Here is a 21,020-nt window from a genome sequence, read left to right on the forward strand (position 1 = left end):
AAATCTTTTTGACCTTAAGTTAGGCAAAGAGCTTTTAGATATAACATCAAAAGAATGATCCACTAAAAACTATACAGAAAGTGAAATTCCATCAAATTTTAAAAGTGTCGTACTTCGAAAGATATTCTTATAAAATGAAAAGACAAGTCACAGATTAAAACAGAAACTTGCAAACTGTATATCTTACAAAGGACTTTTAGTCGGAATTTATAAAACCCTCTTAAAACTCAATAATAACATAAAAGCTCATTTTTAAAATGGGCAAAAGATTTGACTAGGCATTTTACCAAAGAAAACATTGGATTAAGCACATGAAATGGTACTCAACATCATTCATCATTAGGAAAATGCTAATTATAATTGCAGTGAGATACTTCATACTCATTAACATTGTCATAATCAAAAAGATATACAATACCAAGTGTTAGTGAAGGTGTGAAGAAATGAGAAACCTTGTACACTTCCAATGTTATTGTAGCAATTTGAAAAACAGTTTGGCAATTTCCTAAAACGTTCAGTATAAATATACCGTAAGACCCAGAAATTACACTCCTTGAAATGTACCCAAAAGAAATGAAGACTTGTAGCCACACGAACATTCGTGTGCCAATGCTTATAGTGTTATTCATAATAGCTAAACTGGAAAAAAAATCATTATTGTGAGTTTAAAAAGCTAGATGCAAAATACCTCATATTTTATCATTTCATTTCCATGATATGTCCAGGAAAGGCAAGTCTATAGAAACAGAAAGCAAATTAGTGATTGCTTGGGGCTGAGTGTGGGAACAGGGTGTGACTGCAAGTAGGCATGAGCGATCTCTTTTGGTGTGGTGGAAATGTTTTAAAACTGGATTGCGGTAATGGTTGCACAACTCTGTAAATTTGCTAAAAATCGTTGAGCTGTGCATTTAAAATGGGTGCATTTTATGATGGGTAAATTATAACCTCAATAGGTATAAAAAATAGGTTTTTAAAAAATAAATCACATACACCCCCATTTTCCAGTTTATTAACCACAAATCCCATGTTGGCCCTAAGAAAAACAAAAGCACATAAGACTGCACTTGTTTTTCTCTCCATACAAGACTATATCAATCTTAGAAGACAATTATGGCGTATGAATGAGATATCTCCAGTAACAGAAGGTGACAAATGTTTAAGTACCTTCACTGTTACCACACTCGTCTAAACTACCATTCATTCTCTCTCCCTCTCTCCTGTAATAGCCTCTTATCTAGTCTCCTCACTTCCACCATTTCCTCTTGAGGTCTATTGTCTCCACAGCAGCCAACATGATCCTGTCAAAACCTAATTCAGATTATTTCACTCCTCTGCTTAAATGGCTTCAATGGCTTATCAGCTCATTTCGAGTTATGCTATCAGTCTTGAATATGCTTTTTTTTTAAGAGACAGGGGTCTCACTATGTTGGCCAGTTGGACGTGAACTCCTGGCCTCAAGCTATCCTCCCACCACAGTCTCCCAAAGTGCTGGAATTACAGGCATGAGCCACCAGATCTGGCCCTTTAATATGCTTTCAAGGCCCTCTATCTTTATTCTCTCCCTCTCTTACTGAGCTTCAGCCAGCCACAAAAGCCTTTCTGATGTTTCTTGAACACTGCAGGCATGCTCTCACCTCAGGCCCTTTGCACTGGATGTTCTCTCTGCCAGGATTCTCTTTCACATGATTTTGCTGCATAGCATACCCTCCCACCTCCTTCAAGTCTTTGTCTAGCTGTCATCTTCCCAGTAAGCCTACCCGTCCACCTTATTTAAATATTTATGCTGGCCGGGCTTGGTGGCTTACGCCTGTAATTCCAGCACTTTGGGAGGCTGAGGTGGCGGGATCCCTTGAGGTCAGGAGCTCAAGACCAGCCTGGCCGACATGGTGAAACCCTTTCTCTACTAAAAATACAAAATTTAGCCAGGCATGGTGGCATGCGCCTGTAATCCCAGCTACTTGGAAGGTTGAGGCAGGAGAATCACTAGAATCTGGAAAGTGGAGGTCGCAGTGAGCCGAGATCACCCTACTGCACTCCAGCCTGGCTGACAGAGTGAAACTCTATCACAAAAAATAAATATTTATGCCAGTGTCAACTCTTGTCCATAAAAGAAGAAAAGAATCAAATTAAAAAATATAAATACTCAGTATCGACCCCCAGAATTCCACCATCTCCCTCCTATGCTTCATTTTTTTCCATTGCTCTTATCACCTGCTGCCATGCATTGTATAATTTATTTACTTACTTGGGTCATTGTCTGATTCTTCCCCGCTGCCAAAATGTGAGCTCCATGAGAGCAAGGATTTTTGTCTGTTTCATTTACTGCTGTGTTCCCAGTGCCTATGATAGTATCTGGCATGTGGTAGGTACATAATACATTTTTCTTGAATGAACGACCAAGAGTTACTCAGGGAGTTTATAAAAGAGGGAGGCTTCATTTGAAATGTACAACTTGTATTTGGGAGGGAGTATCTTGCTAGAATAGAGAAGTGTGTGAGACCACAGGAGACAAGAAGGTTGGAATGTGGAGGTTCTCGAACTCTTAAAATATAGCAGGTATCCAACAACTATTAGATGAATGTAAAATGAGACAAATAAATGAGCAATCTAGTTGTATTCTGCATAATATGTTAGAATTCATGAAACAGTCTCACTGGGATCAATTGTGAAGAGCTAACTAGTTGGAACTTAAGCTTTTTTCCATGGAAAGAGTTTCTTTTTTATTATTATACTTTAAGTTCTGGGGTACATGTGCAGGTTGTGTAGGATTGTTACATAGGTATATACATGTCATGATGGTTTGCTGCAGCCATCCCCCCCATCACCTATATTAGGTATTTCTCCTAATGTTATCCCTCCCCAGTCCCCCCACCCCTGCTTTCTTTCCCCTACCCCCTACTCCTCAACAAGCCCCAGTGTTTGATGATCCCCTCCCCGTGTCCACGTGTTCTCATTGTTCAACACCTACTCATGAGTGAGAATATGTGGTGTTTGGTTTTCTGTTCTACTGACAAACAACATCCTCTAGAAAAGTTCAAGTGCTCTGTGCTATGCCTCAAAACGCCACTAGGGAATGCTCAAATCCATAAGGTTGAACTGTTAAGAATGAAATTGGGTTCCCCCATCAGAGACTGCCTGGGAGCCCCAATCCTCTGACTGCTGCCTCAACAGGGAGCTAGCGGAGAAGGATGTCTTCCAGCACTGTTTTCTCTATCTGCTCTACCCTATGCGCCCACCCCAGTGCCAAAGTACAATACTGGACATGATGGTTAGTGTCCTTGGCATTCAATACCCTTCAAAATGGTGCATTTTCCATCACCTCTTCTAAACGGACCATACGTTTAGGCTATACTGGGTCAGTTTTCATCCTCTATAAATGCCGCTTCTTGTCCAACCACCATTTTTCTTCACGCTGTTTCTTCTTTTACTGACCAGTACTTATCTCCAATTCCTATGTGTCCCTTTAAGGCCCAGCACAAAAGTCACCTTCTCCAACAGCCTTCCATGTTTACCATTTCTCTTACTGCCCCCTGCCTTTCTGAGATTCTAGGGCTCCAATTGCTTGTCCCTGTCAGGAGTCGCTTGGTAAACACTTATTCAGACACTGTCCCTATCTAAGCACTGCATTCTGGGGGTCCTAGTGGAAACAGACATCTGCCATTTCTGGACTATCAGGAAGGCAAGATACAGAGGTCAAAAATGAACTTAAGATTCAAAAAATGAAGTTATGATCCCGTAGGACTAGTAAGGAACCGCCTATTCTTTGGAGGCCTCTCTAGAAGGGAGAAAAAGTTCAGCTGGCTTTAGAAGAAGAGATACTATTTCCAGCTGCCTACACCCTGCCCATGGAAGGCCCCTGCTATTCCCCAGACCACCTTCTACCTACCTTCGTTATTCAGCCTAGTCCAGCTACCTGTTGGCTGTTAGGATATAGGGAACTCTAATAGATGCCTGGGGCTTTTTTCCCTTTTAGCCTCTCTCCACCTGCTGTACTCTGTGCTTTGTTCTCTGAAACCATGATAAAGAGCAACACGGAAATCACAACGAACGTGACAATGTGCCACAGAGAGCATGTATCTGAGAAGTATCCTGGGGCAAACAGAGGGAGTGGGGACCTGTCTGGCAAAGCCCATGCCCAGATTAGCCAAAACCAGCTCCTGGACAGCAATCCCTGAGGCAGTAGGAGGGGAAGATTGGACTGGGATAGAAGAAAATCAGCATTTACTTTAAATCCACAGAAGCAAAGGTATTCTTGTCATTTTTTAAAGACAAGGAAACTCAGGCTCAGGCCGTGCTGTTTCGCTCCATCTTATCCAGGCTTTTTCTCCTCCTTAATCCTAACACAGTGATGGGCATGTTTGGGGAACTCAGCTACTTTGCTTGGTTCTCTAAACGGCTGATAGGTCCCAAAGCAGACAGACATTTGCTACTTACATTGTAAGATGTGAGATACCATCAGTGCTGTACAGTTGTCACTGCATGGAAGCCTTCCTAGAGCCAAATCCTTCTTTATTTGAAGAGTAAAAAGATACCTGTAAAGAAATTGGGAAGAATCTTTTGAGAAAGAAACAGGAATAAGAAAGAAATATTTCCCTTCTCCCAGATCCAAGATGATTCAAGAAAGGAATGGTGCCCCCAGTCAGTCAGATGCCTTTTTTCAGTTGGTGAGTAATGCATAGGCTTTGCTTCAGCCCCAAACCAGCCCTGGACCACAGCTCGGCTGATCGAACACTTTGGCAGGCTTCACAGTCATTAGGAATCACCCTGGCCAAATCCTCCCGCCAACTTGAGGGAGTTGGCCAATCATCCTCTCGTGGTTTCTGCCACGTAGCAAAGCCACATTCCCAGCTAGAAAGAATAGGAGATCCAGCAAGAGTAAATGCTGCACTCAGGAGGCCGGTAGTGTACTATTTACAAAATGCTATCAAGTACTCACTACCAGCTCAGTAGGTTGATGCAGCAAGAAATGGTCACCCCAGGTCACAATTATGGAAAGAAAGGGGCTAGGTGATTTTGACAAGGCTATATCACCCAAAGATAGTGAATCTGTGGCTAGAACTTAGGTCTGCCACTGAATTCAGGCTGCCTCCTATCCAAAAAGACTGTGTTTCATAAATTAAGAACTTGGGGCCACGCTTCTGCCTGCTATTCCCTTTGCCTGGACCATCTTCTCTGTATCACCCATGCCCAGCACATCATTTTACACAGTCAGTATAATTAATGTTTACTGAAAAGAACTAAACCAAACTGCCTTTTTGCCCACCAAAAGCTCATCAGGGACCTATAAAGTGCAGCTTGGCTCTGCTAAGCAGATAACATTTATCTCACACTTGTCAAAAAGTCCTTCTCAAAGGAGAATCAAATTTTGGAAAGTAATGTGTGTAATAAAGACTACCACTAATTACCTTCTTACACGGTTCAAACTTGGTTCCAATATTTTATTTATTTGCTTGTTTATTTATTTATTTATTTATTTTTTTTTTGAGATAGAGTCTCGCTCTGCTACCCAGGCTAGAGTGCAATGGTGCGATCTCAGCTCACTTCAGTCTCTGACTCTGGGGTTCAAGCGATCCTCCTGCCTCAGCCTCCCGAGTAGTTGGGACTATAGGATGCACCACCATGCCCAGCTCATTTTTGTATTTTTAGTAGAGACGCGGTTTCACCATATTGGCTAGGCTGGTCTCGAACTCCTGACCTCAGGTGATGCCTCCACCCTGACCTCCCAAAGTGCTGTGATTACAAGCATGAGCCACTGTGTCTGGCCCTAATATTTTGTTTTATAAAACACAGAGTTATCTACTGTGGCTATTTCCCTATAAAAGTGTGATTTTCTAAATAAAGTTCTATGTGGACTTCCTTTTTAACCAATTAAACCTTGAAGGCAATATGGTGAATCAAAATTAATTTCAAGTGATAGGTGAAAATCTAGATTGAAAAAGCAGGTAAATTAGTAGGTGATTATTCAGCTTACAAAAGTGTTCATCATTATAATCCTTCAAACTATGAGCTCCCCTGATGCATTAGAAATTGTTCAATTAGAAAAATTACATTTGCACACCACTCTCAGAAACCTACATATTAGCCTAGACAAGGCATTCTTGTAAACTCAACTCTAGTTAAGTATTATTTAAATGGACCAATGGAAAAAAAATAAAGGAAGCCTAACTTTGCCATTGCCTGTTTTCAAATATCATTGTAAATGTGAATAATCAGCTTTCGTTGCTAAAGCAAAGGTGAATTTCATTTTGCTACTAGCATGAAAGAAAGGAAACTTCTTGTCATTTGACATGGTCCTTGCCATTAAGAAGGCAGCTGCCAGCTACAAACACCAAATCCTTGCTCTGAACAGCTGATGAATCATTTATCATCACATTGATTTTCTCATTCGTTTTTTTGGGGGTGGGGCGGGAAGTTTATCTCCATAAATTTGAAATGCAACTGAAATGGGTTAGCAAATACAAATGCATATAGATACCAAGATATCAAGTTATTTGGGAAAGTGGCCTGCAGCTCACAAATGTGGAGAGAGAATTAGGAGAGAGAAAGAGGGAGAGAGAAGCTTGTAAAAAGTGACTTTTGCAAAGGGCCCTTAGAAAAGTCTTCCTTTATAAAAGGGGCAAAGATTGAATTGGCCATGAACTCTTTTGGGGGGAAGACACCAGGGAGAAAAACTGCCAGCTTCCTGTGATCTTGGACAAGTCATTTTAGCTCCTCTGACCGATCTTTTCATCTGTAAACTAAGAGGGCTCAATTAGATTCTCTCTCAGATTTCTTTCATGTATAAGAATCTAAATCTAAGCCAGGTGTGGTGGCTCACACCTGCAATCCCAGCACTTTGGGAGGCCAAGGGGACTGTTTGAGCTTAGGAGCTCAAGACCAGTCTGGGCAACATGACAAAGCTTTATCTCTACAAAAAAACCAAGAAACCCTAAAAATTAGGCTGGCATGGTGGCAAGTGCCTGTAGTCCTGACAGGAAGTAGGGCGTGGGGACTGAGGTGGGAGGATTGCTTGAACCAGGGAGGTTCCCACTGCACTCCAGCCTATCCAACTTAAGCCAGAGTGAGACCCTGTCTCAAAAAAAAAAAAAAAGTGTGACTCTAGAAGGCAGAGTAAGGTTTTGAGGAGTGTTTTGTTGACAATGTATTTTTGCAGAAGTAGGTTTACATTGTGATTCTGAAGGACACTTTTTCATAAGTATTTATCATCATTATGGAATATTTTGTCTTCTGTGAGATATTCACAACCTTCACATTTTCAGTTTCCATGGAAATTGGCTGGCATCATAACTGTGCTGTTAAGCTTCCCTATCTGACTGAAACTCCAATGCCATGAAGGAGCGCACACTCATTGTTGTAGCTAATGGCGTAACCGCAAAGTGGTCGCCCAGGCTTGAACTTCTAGAACAACCCTGTTTCTTCCTGTAGTCTCCACCCTTTGGAAGATTAACACCTGGGAACCAGCCAGGCCCACCCACTCCCCAGATCCTCACCTTCTCCCAGAGAGTGACTTAAAGCCAAGCTTTGTGAGATGGGCCAGAAGCACTTGTCCCCAATAAATGGAGAATAATGATTCTTAAGTAACATCATGCAGCAGACACAAAGGTAATCACTATACCTTGTAAGTTCTTCCCGCAGATGTCCAGGGTCCACTGGGAAAAATTTCACCATAAATTTGAAAACAATCTCCTTAGGACCTTAAAACACAATATCTCCATAAGTTTTATTTAAATGTCCATCACAACAGTTATAGGTCTAAACATACACACACACACACACACACACCCTCTCCTCTTCCCTCCCCTCCCCATCACGCCCTCCTACAGACTTCTAAGCTTCCATTTATCACATGTATAAAGGGTCACAATTTCTGGATTGTGTCTCTATGTGTACAGCGATTGGGAAAGTTCTCCCACCCCTCTTTCTACCCTCTCTCCCTTTGAGTTTACTTGTATAAATGTGCCCCTTTGGGGCTTACTGTGTCCTCTCCTAAGAAGTATCGCATTCAGAAAAATACAGCACTTGCTAGTTGGGATTCTGCATTCCTAACTGAGAGAAGGGCTCAACTTCAGCGGAGGCAGGTTTACATCACTGGGCCTAAGTATCTTATAAAGAGAATTCAAAGCACAATGGACTGATGCCTCTATCTATTTTATACATTAGGAAAACACATGTACTTATCTTCACATCTGCTTGCATTTGAAAGTTAACTTTTACACAAAACACAAATGCACACATGCAGCATTAACACCATTGATTCAGTAAATATTTGTTGGGTACCCATTATGTGCAAAGCAGTGTACTAGGCAAGTATTGGGAGTAAAAAGACAAGCAAGAGCTCACAATCTAGCAGAAGAGACAGACATCTAGACAATTACCACACCCTAGAATGCTTTAAGCACTGAGTACTGAGGAAGCACAGGAGGGAGAAAAGAGTTTAGAGGAGGTCAGAGATGTCCTCCTAGAGGACTTGAGACCTGAGTAGACCTGCCAGATTTAGCAAGTAAGAACTGCAGGACTCCCAGTTCAATTTGAATTTCAGATAAACAATTGCATGGGATGTGCTTATATAAGAAAATTATTATTTGTTTATCTAAAATTACAATTTAATAGGGCATTCTGTGTTTGATCTGCTAAGCCTCCACCTGAGATTAGTTTTGTCGAAGTCAGCAGAGGTAGGAATACAAAGTGGCTAGTGGCAGGGGCAAGGCTATGAAGAAAGCCCGAGTTCAGTGCTTTGTGTACCATCCTAAAGAGTTGGGGCGGGGCATGGTGGCTCAAGTCTGTAATCCCAGCACTCTGGGAGGCCGAGGCGGGTGGATCACGAGGTCAAGAGATCCAGACCATCCTGGTCAACATGGTGAAACACCGTCTCTATGAAAAATACAAAAAATTAGCTGGGCATAGTGGCGCGTGCCTGTAATCCCAGCTACTCAGGAGGCTGAGGCAGGAGAATTGCCCGAACCCAGGAGGCGGAGGTTACGGTGAGCCAATACTGCGCTATTGCACTCCAGCCTGGGTAACAAGAGCAAAACTCTGTCTCAAAAAAAAAAAAAAAAAAAAAAGAGTTGGGAGTTTATTGTTCCAAGGGTAGTCGGGAGCCATGGAAGCATTGTAAGAAGGAGAGTGACGTGATCAGGTTGATGTTTTCAATAGATTTCTTTGGGAGTAGTGTAGATGATGTATGGGGACAATCGGTCTAAAAGCTGCTGGAGTAATGTGACAGATGATCCTTATGCAGTGGGAAGACAACTGTGGGAAGCACTAACATGTAAAGAGCAGGCAGAGAAAGAGGAACCAGTAAAAGAGACACTAAAACCATGCATGCAAAGTGCTGATAGAAATCCGCCTGCCTCAGAAACATCTGTGGAATTTTGTAAACATGCAGGTTATTGGCAACCCAGGAATAAGGACCAGGAATTGGCATTTAACAAGAAACTCAAGTGATCCTAATGCACACTGAAATCTGAGAACCATCACACTAGATTGTAAAATATAGGGCAAAAATATTTCATACATAGTAGGCATTCAAATATGAACTGAAGCGAATGAATAATGCTTGTGACAGAATATAACTAAAGAATCTTCAGGCAGACGGTGAGTGGCATTGCACACTGACATCAAGGATGCTTGAAGATTTGCAGTGCCAGAAAATGAGATATTCCTCAAGCCAATCCACAGAGTACTGTAATTACCAGAGTTCTTCAGATTTACTCAAAGATCCAGCAGCATGATTTCTTTCATCTCAGGCAAAATTAAAACAATTTTCTAAATTGCTGAATTTACTGGATGTATGAAGGATTGAAATAATATCTAAAAGCCCTTTTCTCCCCTTATATTAAAATGAGAAATTGTGTGAAGTTGCTGAAACCTTTTTCGAGCTCTAACTGTGAACGCTATTCCTTAAATTATTTTCCATACTTACTTTTTACCTGCTTTGTTACAGGCTTCAAAAGTTCCAACCAAACCTGTAATAACATTAATGAAAAAATTGGTAGAGGATGGCACTAAGCAGAGCTTTTTTTTTCTTTTCAGTAAAAGATAAAGATTAACATGAAATAAACAAGTACCAGGACTATTTAGACTTCTAAAGGTAGAAATAAACAGCAATGTCAAGGAGATGGCATACTACATTTAATCTGCACCCTTATATTTTCCCAATGACAGTGAATATTGTTGATCTATAAACTTCCTTGTTGACATTTGAATCACTGCTCCACTGCCTTAGTAGGATGACAGAGGTGTCACATACATGGCTCATTAGTTGCTACAAAGACTAATGAAGGCATTTGGCTCGACATTTGAACCCTCCAGTCCCCAGATGTCAGTCTAGGAGACATAATGAGCCTTTCTGGGAAGGTGCCAGATCACAGATACGCCAAGGCAGGACACAACAGAAGAATATCATGAATGTTAGGATCTGAGAAAGGAGATTCCTCTGAATATTCATTGGTGAGGTTAAAACTCTTAGTACTGCAGGTTGAGGTCCAGGCTCTGGAAAGGCAAAATTGATAAAGCATGCATAGCTGTTCACAGAGTGACAAAACAGGAACGTGGGGTAAAAGAGTTTGTGTCTGGCAAACTGAGGTGACTTTGTTGTTGTTTTGAGACAGAGTCTCACTCTGTTGCCCAGGCTGGGATGCAGTGGCAAGATACTGATTCACAGCAATCTCTGCCTCCTGGGTTCAAGCAATTCTCTTGACTCGGCCTCCCAAGAAGCTGGGATTACAGGCATGCACCACCACACCCAGCTAATTTTTGTATTTTTAGAGATGGGGTTTCCCCATGTTGGCCAGGCTGGTCTTGAACTCCTGACCTCACGTAATCCACCTGTCTCAGCTTCCCAAAGTGTTGGGATTACAAGCGTGAGCCACCACACCTGGCCAAGGTGACTGCTAATAAACAAAGAGGGAGGAGAAAACTACTTATTAAATCTAATCATGTTGCAAGGGTTTTTTATTTTTCAGTCAGGGATCTGAACCCTACACACCTAGCGCAAACTGCATTTAGAAACAATGCTAGACACAAAGAACCCTATAATGAAACCAACTTACATTATTTCCAGAATGGCTGCAGAATTCTAATCCAAAATATTCCTTTTCGGCAAGATTTAGATGGCTGCAACTCAGGTTAAACAATGCCTTCCCGGATGACTTTTGCTAAACAAAACAAAAAGATGATAGCACAATTTGCGTTCCTAACCTGATACAGTTACTGCAGCACTGAATAAAGGGCAGAAGCCACACGACTCTCTGCAAGCCCTGTTCCCTTTAAGCACTGTTTAGAGGACTTGCATCCTTTTCAGAGATGTTGAGCTTTACAGACAGATCCACGTATCTATCTGTAGACACATATGTCATTTCAGCGGCATCCCTTAAAACGCCTCATGACAAACCATCTTGGAAAAAGAGAGCCTTGCACTTAACTATGGCTAGATCTGCAAATCTACCCTTTCAATGGAATTCTTTAATGAGTTCATCCCGTGGGCAATTTGAATTATTTTTTGCAAACTGACAGATAGTTTAGTCAAGATGTAAATCTGACCCTATTACTCCCCTGCTTGAAATCCTTCAGTGGCTCCCCTTCAGGATAAAGCCTGTATTCCTTAGCACAGGAGACCCAGTCTCTCTCCCTCCTGTGGCCATGCCTGACCATCCAGCCTCTTGCCCACCTCCTGCTGACACTGTCCTCTCTAATAAGTGCAGCCTGCTCACAGTTCCCCATACCTGTCCAGTCATTGTGTGCCTACATGCCTCTGCTCATTTCATCCTTCTCCACCTACCGCTCTTTCCACATTTCTTTGGTTTGGCTTACTCCTACTCAGCTCAGATGTCATCTCCCCAGGGAAGCTTTCTTTGATCTCTATCAGCCACAGGATGAGCCAAGGGCAAGCCCCCCTATACCTCCAAACACTCTCGCTTACCTCAAGCATAGCATTTCTTGCCCTGGATGTCTATCTTCCCCGTTAGACTGAATTCCTCCATAGCAGGGACTTTGCTTTATTTTTCTTGTTACTCACTAGTTCTAATTCAGAGCCTGGCACATAGTACTGGGCTCCTGAATGTTTGTTGATCCAACATGAAATTGACCATATGATTATATGAGCCCCTTGAGTAGATTTCATTTTGCAACTTTCCCCACCAAATCTGCATACAGCATACTCTGTTCACATAAGGCCACACATTTTTTTTTTCTTCGTAAAGCCCCCACACACTGTGAGCACAAAACAGTCCCTTTCTTCCGCTTCTCTGACAACAGGAGCTTTGAAGAGTTCACTGCGAAAAATCCCTTTGAGCTGAGTGTGGCTGGGGCTGATTTTTAGCTTCCACCATTGCTGAACCCAGGGGTTGCTGTTGCGAGGAGGACCGTGATGGGAAAATTGAGCCCTGGCTGATAGGCACAAAGACACGCTGCTGAAAACCTCTAGTTAAAGCCGAGTCACGCGGTGCCTACAGTACTGCAAAGGAAGCCAGGCGCTGGGAAGTGTAGTTGGAAATCACCGACCCATAGAATTAACAGCAACCTTGAGAGGTCAGAGAGTCCATCCACCATCGCCCACTCCCTCTCCCTCAAGGCAGCACCACACTGAACAGATCCCACATCTGGGATTTAATAGCTTTCAGAAAGGCGGCCTACTTCACCCCCTCCCCCCACCGACCAAAAATACGCCCCTCGCCCCATGGACGTCTCTCCACTTGGTTGTACTGCCCAGAGCTCCGCTGACTCAAGATTCGTTTGGGTTAACCTGGGTCCTAATTTTAAATGAAAATAGGCCGCAAAGGGTGAAACCTATTTCATCCCTTGCACCTGGAGACAGAGCTGCTCTACTGAGGGGAAGGGGGTTTGATTTGATGTGGGAGATTACAATGGAGCTATAGTCCAAGAAAAGGGGGTCAGTACCTCTGGGGGGGCACTAAGGGAATGGGGGTGCCAGGGAGGGCCTGTTTATCGAGGAGGGGGGTACATTTTTGCCTGTGTGGCAACCTTGCCTAGGGCAAGTGCTGACACAGACCATTGCAGACAGATGAAATCGCTCCTATTTTTAAAATCCTTCACAGACAAGGAGCTGCCACGGGATTTTTATTATGAAAAAAAAAAGAATTTCTAAAGAGAGAGAGATGACAGCAATACTTTTTCCAACACCAAAGAAGTATTTCAGTCACGAGGACCAAATTCCGTCATAAACTCCAGTTTTTTTTGCAAGCAATTTAAGACGCTCAAGATTTTCTTTCTCCTCTTCATATTTTATTCTTATTTTCCATCAGGGCACTTAGTCCTCCCTATCAAAACTGCCATGTCCCATGTGTTTGTATATTTACATATTTCTACAATCACAAAGAATCTGTAGCCATTCTTTTAAGGTTCCTAATTAAGGCTTTCTTTTTGCTTCCTTCTGTAAGATCCCATACTATGTTTATAAGAATAATTCCCTGATTCTTCCATCCCTGTAAGTGTTGCCAACTGGCTTTAAAAGCCTTTGGCATTTATACATTTGGAGGTCAGACACCCACGTGGCTAGGCTTTCCACCCCCATCTCTGCGAGAGGCATTTTCCTTCAGTACTCCATAGTGTACATTGAAATTGGCCAGCTTTGTGGAATGTGTTACGTAATAGGTAAGGTCTTGGTTCTGTCTCAACATGCAGCCTTTAATTTTTTCTATCATTATAATCCAATTTCTCAATTTTTATGTTATGATTATCTTTCTCATAATATTGCCTTACATTCAACTTTCCTGTTTTCTCTGGACTTCTGATTCTCTGTACAATTGCTTGCTCTTTTTTAAGCTGGTACTTTTCAACATTCTAATCAAGCTCCTTAGCAGATCTAAATTCTTTACCATCCGTCAGTCCTTCCACTCAAGGAATTGAAACTCCAATCCGGAGTCCTGTTTCATCCTAATATCTGCCTTTAAATATCTATCTATCTATCATTTCAAACAAATCTTTCATAACTCAGATTTATAATCTTTAATTTACTGGTTCATAACAATTAGACACTGATTTCTGAGGGCTCCAAACTCATCTTCTCATGGAAACAATAATATTCAAAGTGGCTAGCTCTATAAACAAATCTATTAAATTTTCTGTGCACCTAGAGCTGTTATATACCAATTTGTTAAAAATAAATCAGGATTGTAATCTTGCTCTATTCACTTATTATCTGGACGAATTGGGCCAAATCATTTAGCTAACAGATTGATCTACTGCTTCTAGATACCTGAAGATAGAAACCATGTCTGAATTCTTGGAATTAAGAACAGTGCTTGGCAGAGTGGACATTCAATAAATGGATAAACGAACCCAAACATTTAACTTGATTCATGTACATTAGTACATAAACTGTTTTAAAATTCCTATGTAACAAAAAAGAACCCGAATAGCCAAGGCGTTCCAAAGTAAAAATACCGTTAGTATGATAGTTCTCTTAAGAGGGAAACAAGTTAGTCATTATGTGACCTTAGGCAAATTACTGAACTCTTCTGAGCCTCAGTTTTCTCATCTGAGAAAATGAAGATAGTAATGATATTATTTCATAGAGTTGTTGTGTGGATTAATTCACATCAAGGTCTCAGTACAGTGCCTGGCACATCATATGCACATGCACATATGTATATGCACTTCAGCAATGCACATGTATAGATATATGCATAGTAATAAATCTGGAATATATACACCAAATTGTTACCAGCAATATTCCCAGAGAGGGGATAGAATAAGGCGGACTTTAACTTTTTACCCTGTACTCGTCTGAATTTGTTTTTAATAAGCAAGGATGGTAGAAACTTTCTTAACCAACTTCCACTTAATAATGCTCATATAATCCTTTCCATTCCCTCTTTAAAATATTGGCAGAGCCCACACTGTAATGAAAGCTTATGGCCAGTAGGGTACTCAAATATAATTGTACACTTTGACAGTGACCAGTTGAGTCCTGTGCTTACTAATATTTATGTTCTTGAAAATATTTTTGACAAGTTCTACTTGGTATTATAATTACACCATTTAATTAAATGGTATGTGTATCCAAAATTATTATGAGTGCTAATAGCAAGAGTTGTTTCTATGAAACTTCAATTGATATTTTTGTAAAAACTCAATCGGGAGAGTCCCCAAATATGTGCTGTCAAATTAGTTTTGGATATGACAGGAATAAAAGATTGAGGGGGGAAAGACATCAAAATCTGGAAAGATTCTGTACTCACTGCTTTGCAAGCATTTACATTCTTGTTCCACATTAAATAAACCAAGACTGGAAATCATTGATGATAGATTATGGATGTGGTTTATGGAAGAAAGCCAAAAGGGATAGCCAAGTCAATTCTAAGCAAAAAGAACACAGCGGGGGGCATCACACTACCGGATTTCAAACTATACTACAAGGCTACAGTAATCAAAACAGCATGGTACTGGTACCAAAACAGAGATATAGACCAATGGAACAAAACAGAGGCACCGGAGGCAACACAACATACATACAACTATACAATCTTTGATAAACCTGACAAAAACAAGCAATGGGGCAAGGATTCCATGTTTAACAAATGGTGTTGGGAAAACTGGCTAGCCATGTGCAGAAAGCAGAAACTGGACCCCTTCCTGACACCTTACACTAAAATTAACTCCAGATGGATTAAAGACTTAAACATAAGACCTGGCACCATAAAAACCCTAGAAGGAAATCTAGGCAAAACTATCCAGGACATAGGAGTAGGCAAGGACTTCATGAACAAAACACCAAAAGCATTGGCAACAAAAGCCAAAATAGACAAATGGGACCTAATGAAACTCCACAGCTTCTGCACGGCAAAAGAAACAGTCACTAGAGTGGATCGGCAACCAACAGAATGGGAAAAAATTTTCGCAGTCTACCCATCTGACAAAGGGCTGATATCCAGAATTTACAAACAACTCAAGCAGATTTACAGGAAAAAAACAAGCCCATTCAAAAGTGGGCAAAGGATATGAACAGATACTTTACGAAAGAAGACATATATGAGGCCAACAATCATATGAAAAAATGCTCATCGTCACTGGTCATCAGAGAGATGCAAATCAAAACCACATTGAGATACCATCTCACGCCAGTTAGAATGGCGATCATTAAAAAATCTGGAGACAACAGATGCTGGAGAGGATGTGGAGAAAAAGGAACACTTTTACACTGTTGGTGGGAGTGTAAATTAGTTCAACCATTGTGGAAGACAGTGTGGCGATTCCTCAAGGCCTTAGAAATAGAAATTCCATTCGACCCAGCAATCCCATTACTGGGTATATATCCAAAAGACTATAAATCGTTCTACTATAAGGACACATGTACACGAATGTTCATTGCAGCACTGTTTCCAATAGCAAAGACCTGGAATCAACCCAAATGCCCATTGATAATAGACTGGATTGGAAAAATGTGGCACATATACACCATGGAATATTATGCAGCAATCAGAAACGATGAGTTCGTGTCGTTTGTAGGGACATGGATGAATCTGGAAAACATCATCCTCAGCAAACTGACACAAGAACAGAAAATGAAACACCGCATATTCTCACTCATAGGTGGGTGATGAAAAATGAGAACACATGGACACAGAAAGGGGAGTACTAAACACTGGGGTCTATTGGGGGGAAAAGGGGAGGGCCAGTGGGAGGGGGAGGTGGGGAGGGATAGCCTGGGGAGAAATGCCAAATGTGGGTGAAGGGGAGAAGAAAAGCAAAGCACACTGCCATGTGTGTACCTACGCAACTGTCTTGCATGCTCTGCTCATGTACCCCAAAACCTATAATCCAATAAAAAATTAAAAAAAAAAAAAAAAAAAGAAAAGTCCTTGGCCCTATATCAAAAGATTGGGATATGAATATAAATATATACATTTTATGTTAAAATTAAAAATTGAGATGTCTGTATGTATATGTATATGATTTGTTATGAGCTTTTGCTTTAGCAAATTTTGTCAATTAACTGATCAACAACCACCTTTGACAACATTTGACAAAAAATATTCTCAGTATCACTAAAATGACCATACTGCCCAAAGCAATTTACAGATTCAGTGCAACTCCCATCAAACTACCAATGACATTCTTCACAGAACTAGAAAAAAACTGTTTAAAATTCATACAGAACAAAAAGGAGCCCGAATAGCCATGGCAATCCAAAGCAAAAAGAACAAACTGGAGGCATCATGTTACCTGACTTCAAACTATACTACAGGGTTACGGTAACCAAAACAGCAGGGTACTGGTACAAAAGCAGGCACATATGCCAATGGAACAGAATAGAGAGTCCAGAAATAAGGCTGCACACCTACAACCATCTAATCTTCAAAAAAGCTGATAAAAACAAGCAATAGGGAATATACTCCACATTCAATAAATGGTCCCTGGATAACTGGCTAGCCATTAGCAGAAGATTGAAGCTGGACCCCTTCCTTACATAAAATACAAGAATTAACTGAAAATGGATTAAAGACCTAAATGTAAAACCCAGAACTATAAAAACTCTGGAAGACAACCTAGGTAATATCATCCTGGACATAGGAACGGGCAAAGATTTCATGACAGAGATACCAAAAACAATCGCAACAAATGAGATGTAATTTAACTTAGGAGCTTCTGCATAACAAAAGAAACTGTCAACAGAGTAAACAGACAACCTACAGAATGGGAGATAATATTTGCAAGCTATGCATCTGACAAAAATTGTATCCAGAATCTATAAGGAACTTACACAAATTTACAAGAGAAAAAGAAAGAACTCCATTAAAAAGTGGTCAAAGAATATGAACAGACACTTTTTAAAAGAAGACATACATGCAGCCAACAAGCATATAAAAAAGCTCACTTATCACTAGAGAAATGCAAATCAAAACCACAATAAGATACCGTCTCACACCAGTCAGAATGGCTATTATTTTAAAGTAAAAAAATAATAGATGCCGGCGAGGTTGCAGAGAAAAGGGAACACTTATACACTGTTGGTGGGAGTGTAAATTAGTTCAACCATTATGGAAAGCAGTATGGCAATTCCTCAAAGAGTTAAAAGCAGAGCTACCATTGGACCCAGCAATCCCATTACTAGGTATCTACTCAGAGGAATATAAATTATTCTGCCATAAAGACACATGCATGCAAATGTTCATTGCAGCACTATTCACAATAGCAAAGACATGGAATCAACCTAAATGCTCATCAACAACAGATTGGATAAAGAAAATGTGGTACATATACATCATGAAATACTGTGCAGCCATAAAAAAGAATAGGAGCATGTGTTTTGCAGGAACATGGATGGAGCCGGAGGCCATTATCCTTAGCAAGCTTATGTAGGAACAAAAAACCAAATAATGCATGTTCTCACTTATAAGTGGGAGCTAAATGATGAGAAATTATGAACACAAAGAAGAAAACAACAGACACTGGGTTCTCCTTGAGTGTGGAAGGCAGGAGGAGGAAGGGAAGCAGAAAAGATAACTATTAGGTACTGGGCTTAGTACCTGTGTGATGAAATAATCTGTACAACAAACCCCTGTGATACAAATTTACCTATGTAACAAACCTTCACATGTACTCCCAAACCTAAAATTAAAAGATTCTTTAAAAGAGAAATTTTAATGTGTCTTACATATTAACTGTGTGCTTTGGAAAATTAGAGACTATACAATTAAGGTTTCAGGAAAAGATAGATTGCAAGGAAATAGAGCATATCATTAATAGTAGCATAATGGGTTATTTTTACTTTTTTCTCATACTTGTTGTATTTTCCAGAGAAATACAATAGATATTCTAAAAGTTAAAAGCATAGTGTCATACAAAATGTCTTATAGATGCTTCCCCTGTTTCTAATGCTAACTCTGGCATTCAAAATATTTCTTATGCCCCCTTCAGGAAATTATTCTCAAAGTCACAGATGATAATCACTCATTCTCCTGACTTTATGGCTATACCTCATTTTTTTTCTCTGCAAATATGACTGTCTTAGCCAGTTCAGGCTACCATAACAAAATACCATAGAATGGGTGGCTCAAACAATAGAAATTTATTTGCCGACATTCCTAGACTCTGGAGACCTGGGATGAGGGTGCCAGTATGAATGGGCTGTGGTAAGGGCTCTGTTCTTGGTTTGTAAATGGCTGCCTTCTTGTTACATTTTTACATGGTGGGGAGAGAGAAAGAGAGAGAGATCTTCCTCTTCTTATAAAGCTACCAATCTTACTGGATAAGGACCCATGCTTATGATCTTATTTAACCTTAATTACATCCTCAATGTCCTATCTAAATAAAGTCAGACTGAGCCTTAGAGCTTCAACATATAAATTTTGGGACGATACAAGTCAGTCTATAGCAATGACCCAGCTTGATGGTCTACTTTAGTTACCATATTTGCTCTTTATGACTTTTGGCTCTTCCCAAACACTAAATTCACTCTCAAATAATGAAGATTTGTGAGGCATTTTGGAAAGAATGTGCCCAGTTACAGAGGACCAAAGAGGAGTTCCAAGAATGTGCTGAGCCCTTGCAATAAATATGAGGTGACAGCACAGCATGGTGGCTAAGAATGTTTGCTTTGGAGCCAGACACACCTGGGTTTAGTTCTGTCTCCTCTACTCACTAGAAGGGTGATCGTAGACAAGCTACTTAATCTATCTGAGCCTCAGTTTCCTCAGTTGTAAAATAGGATTGTCAGAAGTCATAAAGTAAAGGTTACATATTGTATGACTCAATTTCTATGAAATATCCAGAATAGGCAAATCCCGAGAGACTGAAAATAAATTAGTGGTTTCCAGCAGCTGGGTAGGAGTGAGTAACAATGAGCATAGAGTTTCTTTTGGAGGTGATGAAAATATTCTGGGATTACATGGTTGTGACAGTTGCACAACATAATGAATATACAAAGAAAACCTCTGAATTATATACTTTAAAACAATGAATTTGATTAATTTAATGTTGTGTGAATTGTATGTCTATTTCAAAAGGGATCATAGTGAGCTTCTAGTGGGAATATTCGTGTAAAGTTCTTTACACAGTGTCTGACACATAGGAAGGACTCAATAAGTGTTGAGTACTAACAGGGGACACCATAATAAGGATACTGTCACAATAGGTATAAACCAGGCCTGTCTTGGACAAATCCTGGTGTGTGTTCACCTAGTGATATAGTTTGTCTCTGTGTCCCCACCCAAATCTCATCTTAAATTATAATAATCCCCATGTGTCAAGGGCGGGACCAGGTGAAGGTAATTGTATCATGGGTGAGGTTTCCCCCATACTGTTCTCATGGTAGTGAGTGAGTCTCACAAGATCTGATGGTTTTGTAAGTGTCCAACATTTCCTCTGCTTGCATTCATTCTCTCTCCTGCACCCCTGTGAAGAGGTGCCTTCCACCATGATTGTAAGTTTCCTGAAGCCTTTCCAGCCATGCAGAACTGTGAATCAATTAAAGCTTTTTATAAAAAAATATAAAATAAATCACCTGGTTTCAGGTATTTCTTCATAGCAATGTAAGAACGGACTAATACACATAGCTATTAGCATCTGCACCATCTGAGGGGTCTATTTTGACAAGGGAAACATTTATTTGAATATTCAAAATCTGAAATATTTACAATCACATACATAACTACTGGTTTTCTCTCAGAGAAACCATTATCAGCTGATCATCTCTCCCGGTGGCAAATGAATGAACTACCTTCCAGTCCTTTTAACCCTCTGATTCCACCTTTTCACGGGTTAGTCTCAGCCATAACAACCACACACAAAAACAGAGACAGAAAACCATTTTATCAGTCTTAACCTTCTCCTTAATCAACCTTTAAAAGCCACTGCCTCATCTCTCCTTTAGCATACTTTCTACTCTATTGTTTGTCTTTTTCAAACTCTTTTTGTTTTCCTGTTTGTAATTTTCATCTGCCCAAACTCTGGGCTTAATTTTTGTGTGCCTGCCCTTGCCTTTTTGTGTATGCCATTACCCTTTTGCGATCCTTTCCACTGTCCCTTCAATTCAACACAGATTATTGAGCACCTGCTCT

The 21,020-nt window shown here is 40.5% G+C and overlaps 1 protein-coding gene across 1 annotated transcript in view; it reads right to left on the reverse strand.

Moving 5' to 3' along the window:
• Window positions 1-21,020, reverse strand: part of FRMD7 (FERM domain containing 7) — a 50,902-nt gene that overhangs the window by 11,944 nt on the left and 17,938 nt on the right. The window contains exons 2-5 of the mRNA XM_002763268.6: window positions 11,052-11,156; window positions 9,923-9,965; window positions 7,616-7,694; window positions 4,435-4,532 (exon numbers count right to left, since the gene is read on the reverse strand). Coding sequence (XP_002763314.1) covers window positions 4,435-4,532; window positions 7,616-7,694; window positions 9,923-9,965; window positions 11,052-11,156 — 325 coding nt within the window. The remainder of the gene's footprint in view (window positions 1-4,434; window positions 4,533-7,615; window positions 7,695-9,922; window positions 9,966-11,051; window positions 11,157-21,020) is intronic.

The sequence above is a fragment of the Callithrix jacchus genome, chromosome X (assembly GCF_049354715.1).
Source record: "Callithrix jacchus isolate 240 chromosome X, calJac240_pri, whole genome shotgun sequence".
Taxonomy (NCBI): domain Eukaryota; kingdom Metazoa; phylum Chordata; class Mammalia; order Primates; family Cebidae; genus Callithrix; species Callithrix jacchus.